The 17,024-nt window shown below is 54.7% G+C and overlaps 1 protein-coding gene across 11 annotated transcripts in view; it reads left to right on the top strand.

Moving 5' to 3' along the window:
* MROH1 (maestro heat like repeat family member 1) overlaps positions 1-17,002 on the top strand; it is a 201,659-nt gene extending 184,657 nt beyond the window's left edge. For all 11 annotated transcript variants that reach the window (XM_077166521.1, XM_077166527.1, XM_077166526.1 and 8 more), the window contains 15 exons: positions 1,778-1,913; positions 1,999-2,111; positions 2,988-3,140; positions 7,853-8,007; positions 11,351-11,516; positions 12,170-12,366; positions 14,001-14,138; positions 14,482-14,596; positions 15,060-15,206; positions 15,275-15,463; positions 15,667-15,822; positions 15,902-16,036; positions 16,134-16,236; positions 16,338-16,403; positions 16,793-17,002. In XM_077166521.1, coding sequence (XP_077022636.1) covers positions 1,778-1,913; positions 1,999-2,111; positions 2,988-3,140; positions 7,853-8,007; positions 11,351-11,516; positions 12,170-12,366; positions 14,001-14,138; positions 14,482-14,596; positions 15,060-15,206; positions 15,275-15,463; positions 15,667-15,822; positions 15,902-16,036; positions 16,134-16,236; positions 16,338-16,403; positions 16,793-16,878 — 2,055 coding nt within the window. In that variant the 3' untranslated portion in view covers positions 16,879-17,002. The remainder of the gene's footprint in view (positions 1-1,777; positions 1,914-1,998; positions 2,112-2,987; positions 3,141-7,852; positions 8,008-11,350; positions 11,517-12,169; positions 12,367-14,000; positions 14,139-14,481; positions 14,597-15,059; positions 15,207-15,274; positions 15,464-15,666; positions 15,823-15,901; positions 16,037-16,133; positions 16,237-16,337; positions 16,404-16,792) is intronic.
* The last annotated feature ends 22 nt before the right edge of the window (positions 17,003-17,024 follow it).

Genomic DNA, 17,024 nt, shown 5'->3' with positions numbered 1-17,024 from the left:
CTTCATGTGGACCTCACATGCTTAGTTTTAAGATTTTGTTGCCATCGTCAATATAGTTTTTTCTTTGATTATGTTTAACACTTGGTTATGGCTGGTGACATGGAAAATTGGATTTTCCAGTACACAGACACTGCTCGTGGTTTGTGGAACCCCCTTGTTATTTGCAGTGGCTCCCGAGTGGGCACCTGTATTAGTTAGGGTTCTCTAGAGAAACAGAATCAACAGGGAACACTTGCAAATATAAAATTTATGAAAGTGTCTCACGTGACCATAGGAACACAGAGTCCAAAATCCACAGGGCAGGCTGCGAAGCCGATGACTCCAATGGATGGCCTGGATGAACTCCACAGGAGAGGCTCACCAGCCAAAGCAGGAATGGAACCTGTCTCCTCTGAGTCCTCCTTAAATGGCTTTCCATGATTGCATTTAGCATCACTAATTGCAGAAGACACTCCCCTTTGGCTGATTACAAATGGAATCAGCTGTGGATGTAGCTGACGTGATCATGACCTAATCCTATGAAATGTCCTCATTGCAACAGACAGGCCAGCGTTTGCCCAATCAGATGAACAGGTACCACAACTTGGCCAAGTTGACACCTGTCCCTAACCATGACAGCACCCTTGGGCTTCTTGTGCATGCAGCAGTCAGGGCTGCCTCTGCCCCGTGTCGATGGAGCTGATGTGGCTTGGCCTTGTTGCCGGCACTTCCAGGCATGACTGGCATGGCGTCAGCACCTTATCTGAGGATTTCACCGTTAGGCATGATGCCTGATCGGGTTGCCAGTTCCAGAAGTGAGGATTCTTAAAAGGAACAAATAGTGGCTTTTGTCATCTATCAGGTTAGGCATGTCCATCCTTGTGTTCGTGATGGTTGGTGCCCCTGTGCATGCTAGGAAGGGCCTCTTCCTTTCTATTCTCCTGTGGTCCAAGTTCATGTAGCTTACCCAGCTGGGGCCTGGTGTGTGGAGAGACGTACTACTAACCTCCTGCCTCAGCCTTCTGCTTTCTCATCCTGGTGACTTTGGGATGGGTGGTTGCAGGCAGGCATGCTAGGTAGAGGCCTTCTTGGTAGGATATGTAGGAGCAGGAGTGTGTGCTTCCTGAGGGAGTCTGGGAGAGGGCGGAGTGAGGACACCTCCTGGTTAGCCCATGGCATTCAGGGGAGGAGAACCTGAGTATCTTTGTGAGCCAGATGACTGGCATGGGGGTGGGTAATGGCTGTCGCGGGACCTATGGAAGTAATAAGCAAGACCATTTGGGGACAGAGGATAGGGCTGGTATTTGAGGAGAGCAGGAAGGGCTCCAAGGGACAGGGATCCAGCCCTGTGTCTGCAGACAGAACCTCCTGGGGGAGGGCATTTCTTAGGGGGCAGCTGACTTGGTGAGCTCCCCACTTGTCTGGGGCCCTGGGTGGTGGGCCCTGCCTACCTGTCCTGGCATCTTCTGCAGTGTGGCCCTCCTCCCTGCTTAGGGACCAGGTGGACCAAGTGTGGTCAGAGCCACGCATCCAGGCAGGGGTGGACAGGGGCAGGGTGACCCGGGCAGGGGCAGGATGACCCTGGCGGGGGAAGCTCGCCAATGCCAGAGAGGCTCAGGCAGTAGAGCGCTGAGGCTGAGTGGACAGGCTGCCCTCCTGGCCCTGCACTGCTGCCTGTAGCCTGAGTTCCAACTCCGACTGAGAGTCTTCACCCATGTCAGCGTGGGCTGGAGACTGGTACCTGCCTCTCCCGGGCACCTGCCTCCTTGAGTGTCCTCTTAGCCTGTCGTTCCCCCAGGCACTGGTGCCCTTCCACAACCTGGGCCTCCTCGTCGGCCTCTTCTCCCCGCGCTGTGCAGACATGTGGCCTACCACCCGCCAGGAGGCCGTGGGCTGTGTCCACTCCCTGCTCTACCTTCAGCTGGGCTACGAGGGTGAGTGCCTGCCGTCCCTCCCCCCTGCACCTCCTGTAGCACTGGGAGGGTCACCAGCCCCACCCTTATCCGCCTGTTTCTGCAGGCTTTGCCCGAGACTACCGAGATGACGTGGCTGAAAGACTCCTCACCCTTCGAGATGGACTTGCACACCCAGACCCTACCATCCTCTTTCACACCTGCCACAGCATAGGCCAGGTACTTCTCCTGCTGAAGGGCAGGCAGGTGCTGGCCATCGCTTGTGGTGTAGGCCTGGGGCAGATCACCCTGGGTAGGCCTTCTTCGGGGAACGAGCCATCTGGTAGGATGTCCAAGTGCCAGTTTTGTTATATCACTGCTGGCCAGCCAGGCAGTGCCATCCACCCGAGGAAGGTGTGAGAGCTGCAGACCTGTGAGGAAGCTGAGTCCCAGGTCCTTCCAGTCTCCTGCCTTCCACCTACATTAGCGTCACCTGTATGCATTGAAATACAGACTTCTGAGCAGAACCGTGCAGGCTGTGGGTGTGCTGGTGTTCTCCAGTGCAGTGGATAGACTCGATGTGGTGGCTGATGCTGAGCCAGAAGCTCGCAGAGGTACCAAGAACCAGTTTCAGCAGACCCCAGTGAGGGCCCCATCCAGAGGATGTGCGTGTTTTGCTTCTGCCAGCACCTCCCAGTGGCTCTAAGGCTGCTCATTGGCAGATGCTTATGGCTGATGTGTGCTGTGCTAAAGGGAGAGAGGAAAGGCATTTGGATGGGTTTCTGAGCGGGGGGTGAGTCAAGGTCCTGGCCTGCAGAGCTCCATCCTGGGCACATCTGCCCATAACTCACCATGGTCCAAGATTGGGCTTGCTGGTCAGGAGAAGCCCCCGGCGGGAGCTCCTGGAAGACACAGGGTCCTGGGTAAGGCAGGGAAAGGGCTGGAGGTGGGAGGTAGGAACACATTGTCCCACCCGCAGCCCGTCCCAAGAGTTGTAGCGCCTCCTTCCCATCTGGCTGGAGGTGCCTTGAGGGATGCTGACTTCCTTTCATGACTGCTTCCCTGAGACCTCAGGGGGCTCCCTGCCTCCTTCTGACACCATCAGCCTCTCCTTAGATCATTGGGAAGCGCCTCCCACCAGATCAGCTCATCGGCCTCCTCCTGACCCTGTTCGAGGGCCTGGAAGATCCTGACAAGAACTGCTCCCGAGCCGCGGCAGTCATGATCAGCTGCTTGCTGAAGGAACGCGGCCCCCTGCTGCTGGAGAAGGTGAGGCCTGGGGCAGGCTGGAGAGCACTGCAGGTGGGTCTGCCCTCCCCCTTGGCTGGGGTCTCACAGTCACTACTCTGCCCTTTTGCCTCCTGGACCTGGTGTGGGCAAATCACTTTCCTCTGTTTGAAGACAAAGGTTAGAATTTGGCAAAAGCATCTCTGTTAAGAAATCAAGGAGACAGTAGGACGTGGAAAGGGAAATAGCAGAGCTGGCTGTCTTATTCAGCATTATCTTCAGGGAGCTTGGGGGCAGGCACCGCTGGGTGGCTGTAGTGGCCCCAGGGTCCCACATAGTCCACCAGCCCTCATTGCAACTACCCCCTCAACCCTACCATTTCTTCATCCACCTAGCAAACTTCTTAAGCCCCCATCTTTCCTCTCTTGTTGCGGGCATCCATTGGCTGTTCATGTGTTGATTCCCAAGCAAGCATCGTCTGTTGTGGGAGGTGAGGGCTGAAGGCACATCCCCATGTCCAGAGGCCGGGTCTGGCAGTGGTTCCAATGGCACGGGGGCTGCTGAGTGGGAGTGTGTGAGTCACACAGAGGCAGCCAACGAAAGGGCTCTGCCCCTGGTTACATGGGAGAGGACTTTTTTATCATGTTGAGGCGAAACCCACAGCAGAAAAGTGGGCTGTTCCTAAAGAGACAGGGTGGCAACCTTTCGGTGCCCTGATGCGAAGCGTTCAAGCAGCTCCAGGAGCCCTCAGGTTCCCCCACAACATGGAGAAACGAGGTCTCACCTGTCTTCGTGAGCGCTTCCCATGTTGGGGCTCTTTGTGGGTCCCTCCTGTGCATTGTCAGCCTATGAGAGCCATCTGACTTGGTGCCTGGTTATGTCCTTGTCTACTTGGATGTCAGCAAGCATTGGGGCCCTCCCTAGAATGCTTCTGAGGTCTGGGCCTTTGGGGCCCTTGGAACATGCTAGGTCTGCAGCAGGGGGTTATGGGGTAGCAGGCATGCCTCCTTCCTGGAGGCTGAGGGCTGTGCAGGAAGTAGGGTGTATTTCACACACATGCTTGCACACCACCCTCCCCTGGGTTCTGAGTGTGCTGCTGTCTTCATAGTGGGGCTACTGAGCTGCCTCTTTCCCAGCTCTGGTTCACACATGACACTCACCACATCCCACTTGGGAAAGGGAGTCCTGACTCCCGGTTTATACTTTTTAACTGCCTATGCATCCACCTTCCTGGCACACATGACCTGGCCCACGTGACCTACCACACGAGCACTTGGGGGGCTGTTTTCTTCCCTGTCCTGTGAGACCCTGGCATGAAGACTCCCAGACGTGGTATCAGAAAATGTAGTTACAGCACAGGCCATGTGACCAGACTAAACATCCCTTTCCCCCACACAGTGCAGTGATTGTAGACTGGAGCACACAGCAGAAACGTGCTCAGGGGATGAGCTGGAAGATGACGCCATGGGTTCTATGTAGGTCGTGTTGTGGGGGGGTGAGGACTTGCTGCAAAGGGAACATGTGAGGAAGCCATGCAAAAAAAAAAAAAAAACAGTAAAAGCAGAGACTCCACCGAAGGACAGGCCAGAGATAAATCCTCACATCTATGGCCCACTGACTTTCAACAAGGGCCCCAAGACTGTTCAGTGTGGAAAGGATGGTCTTTTCAACAACAAGCCACATGTAGAAGAACAAAATTGGACCCCTATTTTATACCATATACAAAATAAACTCAAAATGTATTGAAAACCTAAATGTAAGAGCTGATACTACAAAACTCTTAGAATAAAACATAGGAGGAAAAAAAAAACATAAGATAAAATCTTCATGACTTTAGATTTGGCAATGGATTTTTAAGTATGACACCAAAAGTACAAGTTTCACAAGAAAAAAATAGGTATATTTTGTACATTAAAGGTTACTATCAAAAGAGTGAAAAGACAGTCCACAGAATGAGAGAAGATATTTGCAAGTCATATGTTGGTAATGGATTAGCATCCAAAATATATAAAGAAATCCTAACAACTCAACAACAGAAAGACAAACCAATTAAAGAGTGGGCCAAGGACTCAAATGGACATTTCTCCAAAGAAGGTTCACATATGGCCATAAGAATGTAAAAAGATGCTCAACGTAATTACTCTTCAGAACCACAATGAGATGCTAGGATAGCTGTTATTTTAAAAACAAAAAATATCAAGTGTTGGTGAGGACGTGGAGAAACTGGAACCCTCATGCACTGATAGTTGGAATGTGAGATGGGGCAGCTGCAATGGGAAGTAGTATGGGTATCCCTCAAAAAGTTAAATATTGAATTTTCATATGACCCAAAACTCCACTCTTACATATATAGCCAAAGGGATTGAAAGCAGAGACTCAGATTCTTGTACACCATTGTTCACAACAGCATTTTCCACAATAGCCAAAAGGTGAAAACAACCCAAGTCTTTATCAACAGATGATGGATACAACACAATGTAGTGCAGCCATCCATGCAATGGAATATTACTCAGCCATAAAAGAAATAAGATTCTGATGCCACAGAATGTACCTTCTGCACGGATGCATGCTACAGCACAGATAAACCTTGAAAACATCACTTTGAGTGAAATAAGCCAGACACGAAAGGACAGATATTTCGTGATTCCACTTATAGGAAATACCTAGGATAGGCAAATTCACAGAGACAGAAATAGATTAGGGGTTGCCAGGGGCTGGGGGAAGAGAATATGACAGTAATGCTTGATGCAGGCTAAGTCTCTGGGGTGCTGGTTTACAGCACTGTAAACCTGCTTGTTGCCACTGGAGTGTACACTTAAAAAGAGTTAAAGTGGAAACAACAACAGGTGGGACTATGAAGTGGTACAGCACTTTGGGAAGCAGTCAGTCAGGTGGTTTCTCGAAGGGTTAAACATTTACTTATGTCTCAGCAATTCCATGTATAGGTATAAATCCAAAAGAATTGAGGATGTCTGTCTACACAAAAATTTGGACACAGATGTTCATAGCATTATTCACAACAGCCAAAAGGTAGAAACAGCCCAAATATCTATCAGTTTGTGGGTGAATAAACAAAATGTGGTATGTCTGTGCAATGTAATATTGTTCAGCCATTAGAAGGAAAGAAGTGCACTCGTGCCACAGTGTGGGTGAACCTTGAAGATGTCATGCTAAGTGAAAGAAGCCAGGCACAAAGATTGCATTTACATGAAATGTCCAGAGTAGGCAAATCTGTTGAGACAGAAAGTAGTGTAGTGGTTTCCAGGGGCTGGGGGAAGGGGAAGAAGTGGTGAGTGACTGCTAATGGGTATGGGGTTATTTTTGGGGGTGATGAAAAATGCTCTAAAATTGTAATGATTGTACAACTATGTGAATATACTAAAAGCCATTATTGAATGGTACAGTTTAATGGGTGAATTATATGGTACTTTGAATTACATCTCAGTAAAGCTTACGTGCCACATTTACTACCTAAAGCAATTTGCAAATTCAGTGTAATCCCTATCAAAATCCCAACAGCCTTTCTCTACAGAAATGGAAAAGCTGGTCCTCAAATCCACATGAGCCAAAATAGCCTTGAAGAAGATCAGTTAGAAGATTCACATTTCTGATTTCAGAAGTTAGCACAAAGCTACAGCAATTAAAACTGTGGTACTGGCATAAGGACAGACATACAGACCAACGGAATAGAATTGAGAGACCAGAGATAAATTCACATGTCTACTGATTTTTGACAAGGGTGCCAAATTCATTCAATGAATGCTCTCTTTAACACAGTGCACCTAATATCAAAGAATTGTCTGCTTAAAATGACTAAAATGATTTTATGTTATATGTTTTACCACAGTTAAAAGTAAATTATTTTGAAAATCATTAACAAGGTAAGGAGTCATAGAAACCACAATGAAAAAACATGGCACAATGAGAAAAGACGAGAATGCCAGAGTACGCAGCTGGTCCTTCGTGGAACAGAAGGTGGAATCAGCAGCATGAAAACTGAATAGATGGGTTAAAAGAGACCGGGATGCTCACAGAGGAGGAGGGGAGGTGCCCAGGAGGCACCGATGCTGGGAAGGGACCCCCTACCTGGGCATTGTGGTAGGAGCCCCAAGGGGAGAGAAAAGAGTGGGGGTGGGGGGACTCACGGAGTGAAAGCAGAATGCATAAAACTGAAGCTGTGTGCGTGCCTGGGTGGGCTCAAAGCCCTGCACTCTGCTGCCCCTGGGGAGGCTGAGCACCTAGGGTCCTAGGGGCAGAAGGACACTTCACTGTTATTCCTTCTGTGAATTTTGAATGTATAATGTACTCAAAAACTTTTTTAGTTCTTGGAAAAGAAAGCATAAACAACTAAATTCACACATGGGCCCATGGGAAAACTATAAAACTCCAAGGACAAATTGGAAAGTTAAGAGAGCAGAGGCAGATGCCTGGGGGGCCCTAGGAGATACTGCAGACTTCCCAGTGTCTTTTGGCCCCTGGACTTCTGCATTGTTACTTGTCCTTTGACAGTGAGGGCAAAACTAAAGAAATTTATGGAGACAGAGCACAGGCCCTAGCTGCTTGCTTCCCACGGTTTGCCAGGCCCCAAAGGCTCCCCAGTGAGGGGCTGTGTCTGCCAGCCCCCAGCAGCAGGGCTCACAGCAGACCTTCCGGAGGATGCCCCCCTGCTTTGTCCTGGTCATGAAGCCCCTGGTATAGGGGCATGTCCCAGGGAGCCTGCCTTGGCACAGGTGTGATGGCCTGCCAATCCCCAGGTGCCAGAGATCATGAACGTGCTGCGCTCCAAGCTCCAGGAGCCCCCAGAGGAGCATGTCCTGAGGACCGCCCAGCACAGTGTCTACCTTCTGGCATCCCAGCACTGTGCCGCCGTGGTAGCCAGCCTCCTGGGCAGCCCCCTGCCCTTCGACAGGTATCCAAATGTCTTCCAGCCTGAGAGGTGGGTGGGCTGGGCTCTGCCATGGGTCTTCCACCCTGAGCCCCCCACCGCACCTGTGTCACCTGGAACTTCCTCATGAACACCCTGGGTCAAATGTGGGGCAGAGCCAGATCTGCACCTGGGAAGAGACCTGGCTCACTCATGTGCCATCCCTGCTTAAGACCTTCCTGGTGTCTGTCCTGCATGCTGGGCTCTGCCTGCAGCTGTGGCACTTCCTGGGTGGTGTTGGCGCTGCTCCTTGGCTCCCTGCCATTCTGTCCTGCCCGCTCTGGGGAGCTCACTGGAGCCTTGGCTGTCTGCCTGTTTCATTCTAGTCCTCCAGGGCAGCCACTGACCCTTGAGCAGACCCCAGGTCTGAGTCCCAATGCCTACTTCAATGGTCGGCTGGTGACCACCACCTACAACCCAGGTTCTTCCCAAACTCGCACCTCCCAGCTTCCATCGATGTTTTGCTCTTTGCAGTACTCTGCCAGGTCCTCTGTCCCCACCCCAGGCCTGACCCCTCCTCACTGCCTGCTGCTCTCGGCCGCCTGGCCTAGCAGTGGCACGCCGCTCTTCAGCTCTCATCACCAGACCTTTTGGCTGGCGTCTGCGGCATCCCCTCTCCTGTTATGTTGCTTTCAGCCTTTCTGTGCTGTTTGAGGCATGTCCCTTTCACATGGTAAACAGCTGTATCTTGCCACTGAGATGGTGTGGTCTAAGTCCCCTGTTTCTAACTTTCTGTTTGTCTCACCTCCTGTTCTCTTCTTTTTTCTTATAGAGTGACAGGATATTTTCTGTAATTTTAGATTTCCTACTCCATTAGTCTATAAATCATATGCTCTGCTTCTTTTCTTCTAGTCGTTCCCTAAAAGCGTTAGATAAGTCCCCGTCCAGAAGATCTAAGGCTGCGGAGTGCGGTCATGCTTGGCCAGAGGCTTTTGTCAAGACACCAGTTAACACCTGTGTGCGCTCACTTCTCGTGGCCTGCCCATGTGTCTCCTTCCTCTCCTTCTCTTGGCTTGTCATTGAGGGGTGGCTGACCTCAGGACACACGTCCGGTGGATGCTGGCTTGCTGCTTTTCATGGCTTTGGAATCCGATTCCTGTGGATAAATAAATACACCATCCCTGTTGGATGGGCACTGGGGTTGTGTTTGGCCCAGAGCTGCTAGGGGCACAAGGCTGTGAACACACTGGCCCCCACCCCCGGCTGTGCAGAAGCCACCTCTTCTTTCATACATATGTCCAGGAGCAGAGCTTGGCCGTGGGCCATTTCCTTAAGAACCATGATGTGTTCATCAATGCCTTTTAAAAAGCAAAAAAAGAATAACATTTTATGACACATAAATATCGTATGAGATTCACATTTCAGGAACCCTGAGTGGAGTTTTATTGGGCATGGTTATGCCTACTGGTTTCTATTGCCTGGGGCTGCTTTCACACTGCAGTGATGGGGTGACTGGTGGAGACAGAGATCATCCAGCCCACAGAGCATAAACCGCTTGCTCCCTGGCCCTGTTTGGAAGTTTTTTGGGCCTCCCAGGGTGGCTCTCTCGCCATCCATCGTAGCAGGGTGTGCGCTAGTTCACACATTCCCCACAAGCCCCTCCTTCCGCCTCAGATCTCTACCACTTTTCCTTCTGCCTGAAACACCTTCCAGAACCACCTCCTTGGCAAGGATCGTTGTGACAAACTCTTCATCCTTGAGTGTTGCGTAGGCAGGGTGGAGGATTCTTTTCGGCCCATGCTTTGGCAAAGTGCACTGAGAGAACCTGTTCTTTTTTTCTTGTACCTGTGGTGCTCAAGCTAGCAGCTGCACGACACTGCTTGCTTTTTCTCCACCTGTTGCTGGTTTCTGCGGTCTCACTGCAGTCCAGGTGGGGATCTTTTTCTGTTTGTCCTGCCAGGGAGCTGCTGGGCTGCTTGGGCCTGGGGACTGCCATCTTATCTGTTCTGGAAAGTTCTCAACCTCTAACTTTCAGACATTACCACTGCTGCCTCCTCTCCCCGCTCCTGGGACTCGGGTCGATTGCAAGTTCTACCTTAGCACTCTGACTTCTGTCCACCATGCCTGTCCTCTGCACCGGATTCTGGCTGGCCTTCCAGGTCAGGTTTCCCATTTCTGAAAGGGCTGTTTGGTTCTCTTTTGGTTTGGTTTGTCAATACTGCCAGAAATGTCATATACCAGAAATGGTTTGGCTTTTATAAGGGGTATTTTAAAAATTACAAGTTTACAGTTTTAAATATCCAAATTAAGGCATCTAGAGAAAGATACCTTGATTCAAGAAAGGCCGATGTCTGTCACATGGGAAGGCACGTGGCTGGTGTCTGCTGATACTTGTTCCCAGTTTTGTTGCTTCCAGCTTCTCATGCCAGTGGGTTCCTCTCTAAGTGTCTCTGGGCCTTCATTTAGCTCCTCTGGGACACAGCTCTGACTTGCTTAGCATCTCACAGGAAGGCACGTGGTGGAATCAGATACAGAATACCTGCCTGTATCCAGGTGTCTTCTCTCTCTGTTGGCATTCCAAGCATCTTTAAATGTCTGTGTTTCTGTGGCCTCTGAGCTTTCTCCAAAATGTTTCCCTTTTTAAAGGACTCCAGTAAACTAATCAAGGCCCATCTTGAATGGATGGAGTCACATCTCCATCTAATCAAAAGCTTACACCCACAATTGGGCATATCACATCTCCATGGAAATAATCCAGTCAATTTCCACCCTAAACAAAAGATCTGCCCCACAAGATTGAATTAGGAAAACAACATGGCTTTTCTGGGTACATAATTTCAAACCACCACATCTTTCAAATTTGATGCATCCATTTTTAGAGTATCCAGTTTTCCTGAGATATTTTGAGCTTGGTCATTTCTCTTTAAACACGAAGGAACAGCTCCATTGTGTCTGAGCACCCCTGCCTGGCCGTCTGGGATGCCACCTTCTTCCTTGTGTGCCTGCTTCTCTCACCATGTGCTGGTCCTTGCTCCTGGGAATTTCCTGGGAGGAGTACCCAGGCTGGGATGGGCACCACCTCCCCCAGAGAAGCTGGGCTTGCTTCTGGCTGCCTCTGGGGCCTCAACTGGGACCTGTCCAGCCCCAGGCCCTCCACATCTTTCTTCCTTGTTCTTTCTCTCCTGCCTGCTCAGCACCAGAGGCAACCTGGACAGCGCCCTAGGGTCGGGGAGGGTGTCGAGGCACCACTTATCAGACAGCCAGCTGGGACGGAGCCTACCGTGCCCTGCTGAGCAGCATGAGGCCCCAGGGTGGTAGGCAACAGCGGTGACTGAACTGCCCACGGCTGGCAGTAGCCTTTAGGTATCCCCTTCCCACTCTGCTCCAGCCATACCTGCACCCTGTGGCGGGCCCTGGCCGTGGCCCCCAGCCTCACTGCTCAGGTTCTGGGACTTCTACTGGAGAAGATGGGCAGGGACATCCCGTTCAAAGAGAGCCGGCCCTTCCTGCTGAGCAGCACGCCTGAGCGTGTGGCCACCGTGCTGCCCCTCGCAGTGAGTGCAGACTGGGGAGGTCCGAGGTTCTCACCCTACCCCCGCCTCGCCCATTCGCCTTCCTCTCCCTGGATATTTGCTTTCTCCCCTCCCCCAGGGCATGTGCCAGGGAGCCTGGGAGGGGACAGTGTTGCTAAGTCAGTGGGAGAAGCAACCCCCCAGGTGTCCTTGAGTGCCGCCCACCTCCACCCCTGCGGGCACCTGGGCCCCATTTGTGGCACACAGAGCTGCTTGCTGCCTGCGGCTCTTAACCCAGGCCTATAAAGGGCCTCTCAGGTGTTTGCTCCCAGGGGAGATCGTTTTGTGCTTTATACTGTGGTGAAGAAAAAAACCCAGCTTGGCAACATTTAAGCAGCAAAGCAGCTGTGAAAATTTCCTCCTCCTTTCTAAAGAACCGAGAACAGATGGTCCGAGGTCCGCCTTGTGGAGCCCACCCTGCCCCTTTCCTGCTTCCTCACCCCAGAGGGTTAGGACGGGGCCCCCCGGAGGGCCCTTCCTACCCCTCCCTTGTTTTTTCAGAGTGGTGGGGCAGGGAGAGGGGCACAGGAGGGAGACTTGGGCTGCTCGGGCCTCTGGGCCATCCCCACCCCAGCCCTGAGGGTGCAGGTCCCACCTGGGCAGGAGAACCCCAGACCAGCCACCCCAACCCCCAGGCCACATGTGCGCTGCTTGAAGTCATGTCAGCCCCCGCGTCCGGGCCAGCGGTGTTGGAGCTGTACCCCGAGCTGTTTGCGGCCCTGCTGCTGCGCATCGGCTGCTCCATGGGTATCCAGCTACCCCGAAATCTTCAAGCCAAGGAGAGGAGGGGTCCTGGCAGTACCGCCCCTGCCAGAGCCCTTGAGCCCTGCAGGTAAGAGCCCTGCCTTCCCACCCAGAACGTGTGAGCTCCAGCACATACGTGGGTCTGCGTGCAGGCGTTTGCATGGGGCTTGTGCAACGAGTGCATGTACACACATCTCCCAGGCCTCCTGAGGGGCATTTCCTGCAGTTTTAGCAATCCAGCTGGGTAGTCAGGGAACCAGCCCTTAGCCTCAGAGCCCAGACCAGCTCCTTCTCATGCTTCAGATGCCAGCTGCCTCCCTGTGGGGACTGCTTGCCTGTAGGCCGTCTAAGCCATGAGCTGGTGTGGGTTTGAGTCCCGAGTTCTGCACAGGGTGGCTCTAGGGGTTGAGTCTCCTCACCTCACCGGTGGCCTCCTCAGCTGCTTCCTGAGGCCACTGGACCCAGCAGGCCAAACCTTGGTGGTCTGTATCCCTGTCTCCAGCCTGCACAGCCAGCCAACACCCCCGTCTTGGGCTAAGGGGTCGCTGGGGCAATGGCTCCTTCCCCAGCCCTGACTTGGGGATGCAACATGGGCATCTCCCAGAACCGCCCCTTACCCAGGGGCAGAAGCTCCCACAACTGTGCAGCCTTGGATCACGGGGTTCCTGGGGCACAGTGAGCTTCATTCTGGCATATCCTCTCAGGGAAGGGGTCCGTAAGAGTCCGGGGCCTCACAAGGGCCTAGCCCGGAAGGATTTCAGGGAACGTGTCAGGTGGGAGCCCCTGGGCTGGGTGCCTGCCTCTGGGTGCTGCGGCTGCCCCAGGCCCCCTATCCTTCCCACAGTGATGTCGGAATTGGTCCGCAAGCACACTGCAGGGCCCCCATCCCTGCATGGTGCTCTAGAAGGCCTCCCCCACTCTGGGTCCTGGCCTTTCTGCTCCCCCTGCTCCCCCCAACCCCCGCTTGCCCTGCACTGCCTGGGCACAGAAGCTTGTCTGCAGCCACAGCTTGTGAGTCTGAGCCCGGTCAGCAGCCGCTCATGGTCTCAGTTCCAAAGCACCCCGTGCCACCTTGTCACAGGAGCAGCTAGTAGTTAGGAGCACCCATCCTAGCACAAGGCCATGGGCAGGTTGAGGCACTGCCATGGCTATCCATATGCTCAGGTTGGCTGGGTGATGGGGGCTCGAGCCCCCTGAAGAGGCCTTGTGGGCAGTGGGGTCAGGACAGGCAGAGGGCAGCCTGGGTGTGGGCTCCAAGGTGGCTACTCTCCCACCCCTCAGACCTCATGCACTGCCCTTGGTGAGGCCTGCAGCTGAGCCCACATGCCTGGTGCCTTGTTCTGTGGCCTCACACTGTCTATTCCCCACCAGAGGTATAGTGGCACCACCCCAAAAGGCTATGGGAAGAGTTAGTGCCCCAGCCTGGTGCCCCAACTCTGCCCACTTTTATACCTCCCACACGTCCCCTGCGCCGGCCTGGTCCCAGAGTGGCCCCTCAGATCTGCTCCATGTGGGGGTGCTTCTCACTGGGAGCTCTTGGGACAGAGACACTTCTACTGCACCCATTCCCCTCAGATAATCTTCCTAGTGGGGATATATTTTGCATGAGTATGTCATGTGTGCATGTGCATTAGCTGTGTGGATGTGTGGGAGCCACACTGTGCTCCCTGGTGGGGTGGCAGATGCCAGGTGGAAGGATCGAGTGCCTGGTGTCCCAAGCAGCTTGGCAGTGGATGCCCTGCAAACCATGCTGCGGCGGGCTGGCAGCGAAGACGTGGTCCAGCTTATGGGACAGGAGGGAGGCTGGGAGCTGCTGAGAACTTCCGAAGGACATGAGGAAGGGGTTGCCCAGCTGGCCAGGTAAGCGGGGCAGGGTCCCTGCCTATTGTCACAGCCAGGACAGGTCTGTTCAGGGCATGTCTCTGGGCCTTGGGACACCTAGGGAAGCACAGGACCCCAATGGGGTGGTCACCAGATTGGGGACCCCAGCAGCATGTGGAAGGAGGCCGAGTTGCTTGGCAGGTCCCCATGCAGTGGGGAGCAGGGAGGATGGCGTGCAGCACAGGTTGCAGACGGCTTATGCCCCCTTCCTGCAGAAGTCTGACTAGGAGGGGTGTCAAGAACGGGAGGAAGGCTTGGGGGAGGAATGGCAGCAACCCTCTACCGGGTCCCTGCCGGCCCTACTCTCCTACACACTCTTCAGTGCCATGGCCAAGCATGCGGGCCCCCGGCTCCCACTGGTGATGAGGACGTTGGTTTCCACGCAGAACAATATCTATGAGGCCCAGAGGGTCACCTCCACAGCCTTCTTTGCAGAGGTGAGGACCCTGGGGAGGGTCCCCCGATGGGCAGGCCAGCCTCACCTGCCCCTCTAACCAAGTGACAAGCTCCAGCCCTGTGAGCTGCAAGAAGGGCAGCCACTTGCTCTGCAGTGGCTACATGGCCTGGCCCTCACCCTGCCACGGATGGTGAGGACTTTGGTGGTTGAAGGGGGGCTGGAGGCCGTGGTCTGGCGAGCCTAAGGGTGGGAGTGAGGAGAGGCTGCAGACCTGGGCTCCAAGGCTCCCCAGGCAAAGCAGGCTTTCCCTGTGGCTGATAGATCAAAATCCTGTCCTGGAAGTAAGACGGTTTTTCTTGGGGTTGGGGTGGATGGAGGTTTGTCCAAGCCAAGAGGTGGAGCCCCAAGCAGAGGTGCTGTAGGGAACGAGTGGGCACCCCAGGCCTCGTCCTGAGCCCCCCACCCCACCCCGTGCTCCCCTGCTTTGGCCACTCTGCCTCCAGCTGCTCTGCAGCAACGTGGTGAACGACCTGCTGCTGCTCGAGTCACTGCTGGACCACCTAACTGCCCGGCAGAAGGATACCAGTGCCCGCGTGCGGCGGCTCGTGCTCCGTGGTCTAGCCAACGCCATGGCTGGCTCCCCAGACCAGGTGGGCTGTGGGTGGGGGATGGGCAGAGTGAGGCGGCCAGGGCGCAGTCTGAGCACAGCTGTCCCCAGGTACGGACGCACGGCCTGCGACTGCTGACGGCCATGCTGGGAGGACTGGACGACACAGATGAGCCGCATGGGCTGGTGGCTCTGGAAGCCATGGAGGGCCTGGCCCGGCTGCTGGCCCTGCTGGAGCCCACGGAGCTGCACTCAGTGCTACTGCATGTCGCCATCCGCGTCCGGCCCTTCTTCGACAGTGTAGGCCCGCAGAAGGGGTTTTCCAATGCACCTTGCCCTTGCCGCCCCTTTCCCCAGAGCCTCTGTCCCCTGCCCTTACCCATCCCATCAGCCCCAGGGATACAGGGTCCTGCCTGGCGCTCAATGCTGGGCCTGAGCGTCCTGACCCCAGGCCCCTGCCCCCACCCCCCACACCCGGCCTGCTGACGCGGTGCCGCCTCCAGGAGAAGACTGAGCTGCGCAGGGCGTCCTTCAGCCTATTCGGCCACCTGAACCAGGCCTGCCATGGCAATTGCGAGGACGCGTTCCTAGAGCAGACCCTGAGCGGACTGACACCCCTGCTTCTGCACCTGCAGGACCCCCAAGCTCGCGTGGTCAGCGTGAGTGACAGTGGGGCTCGTGGGTGTGGGTGGGGCGGGCACCGGGGCAACAGCAGGGCCTCAGCGCCTTGCCCTGCAGGCCTGCAGGTTCGCTCTGTGCATGTGCGGTCCCAACCTGGAATGCGAGGAGTTGGCGGCCGCATTCCAGAAGCACCTGCAGGAGGGCCGTATTCTGCACGTCGGCGAGTTCCTCAATGCGGCCAGCAAGTGCCTGGTGAGGGGCGTGGGCAGGGCATGGGGCCGACTTGCACGGATTAAGTCGCGGGCCAGTAGGAATGGGGACACATGCTGATGGTTCCCAATCCCCACAGATGCACCACTTCCCAGACGTGCTGGGCCGCCTGCTGAGCACCAGTCTTTTCTACTTCAAGAGCAGCTGGGAAGGTGTGCGCGCTGCTGCACCCATGCTCATAGGTGAGCTCAGCCTGCGCCCCCCACCCACAACCCCCACGCCCCTGACTCTTCTTTCCCAGTGCCCCTGACCACACCCCCCCACCCTCCCACCCCACACGCAGGCTTCCTGGTGCTGCATGCCGAGCCCGAGCAGGCCCCCCAGGTGGACCTGGAACAGCTCATAGCTGGTGAGTGGCAGCTGAGGCCAGGCCAGCTCTACCCGCCCCCACCCCCCCCACCTCCGCCCCCGCTGCTCCCCAACCTGCAAGACTCTGCTGGGGCTGTGCTGACCCCGTGGGCAACAGGGGGACTAAGTGATTTTCCTGGATTTCAAGGATTTTTTCCCTGTCACTGGTGACCTCATCGTCTCTGGTAATTCACGGAAACTTCCTAACTGTTCCAAGAGAGCTTAAAAAACACTAAAAAAGGAAAAACTATCTTTCCGCTGGCTCCTGAGCCCTCCCGGGCGGCACAGTCCAGGCCCCCTTCCAGCAGAGACCGGGTCCTCCCTACCTTAGCTGCGGGAGCTGAGCCGGGTGGGGCGGAAGACCCGGCACTGGCTCCTCTGCACCCCCAGCTCTCCAGCTCCTGCTGAAGGACCCTGCCCCCATGGTGCGCATGAGGGCTGCCGAGACCCTGGGCCGCCTGGTGAAGTTCGTCTGAGGCCACCGGCCCCCTCGGCAGCAGCTGGGCAGCCTGCCGCTGGGGTGATGACCCCAGAGGCCCAAGGGTATGGAGGACAAGCCCTCGTGTACCCCTTATTTTTCAATAAAGCTGTTTGCTCCTTGGTGGCGACACAGCCTTTCCTT

This window comes from Tamandua tetradactyla, chromosome 6, assembly GCF_023851605.1.
Source record: "Tamandua tetradactyla isolate mTamTet1 chromosome 6, mTamTet1.pri, whole genome shotgun sequence".
NCBI lineage: Eukaryota > Metazoa > Chordata > Mammalia > Pilosa > Myrmecophagidae > Tamandua > Tamandua tetradactyla.
The sequence above is the reverse complement of the archived record's forward strand: the minus strand, read 5'-3'. Positions and strand labels throughout refer to the sequence as shown.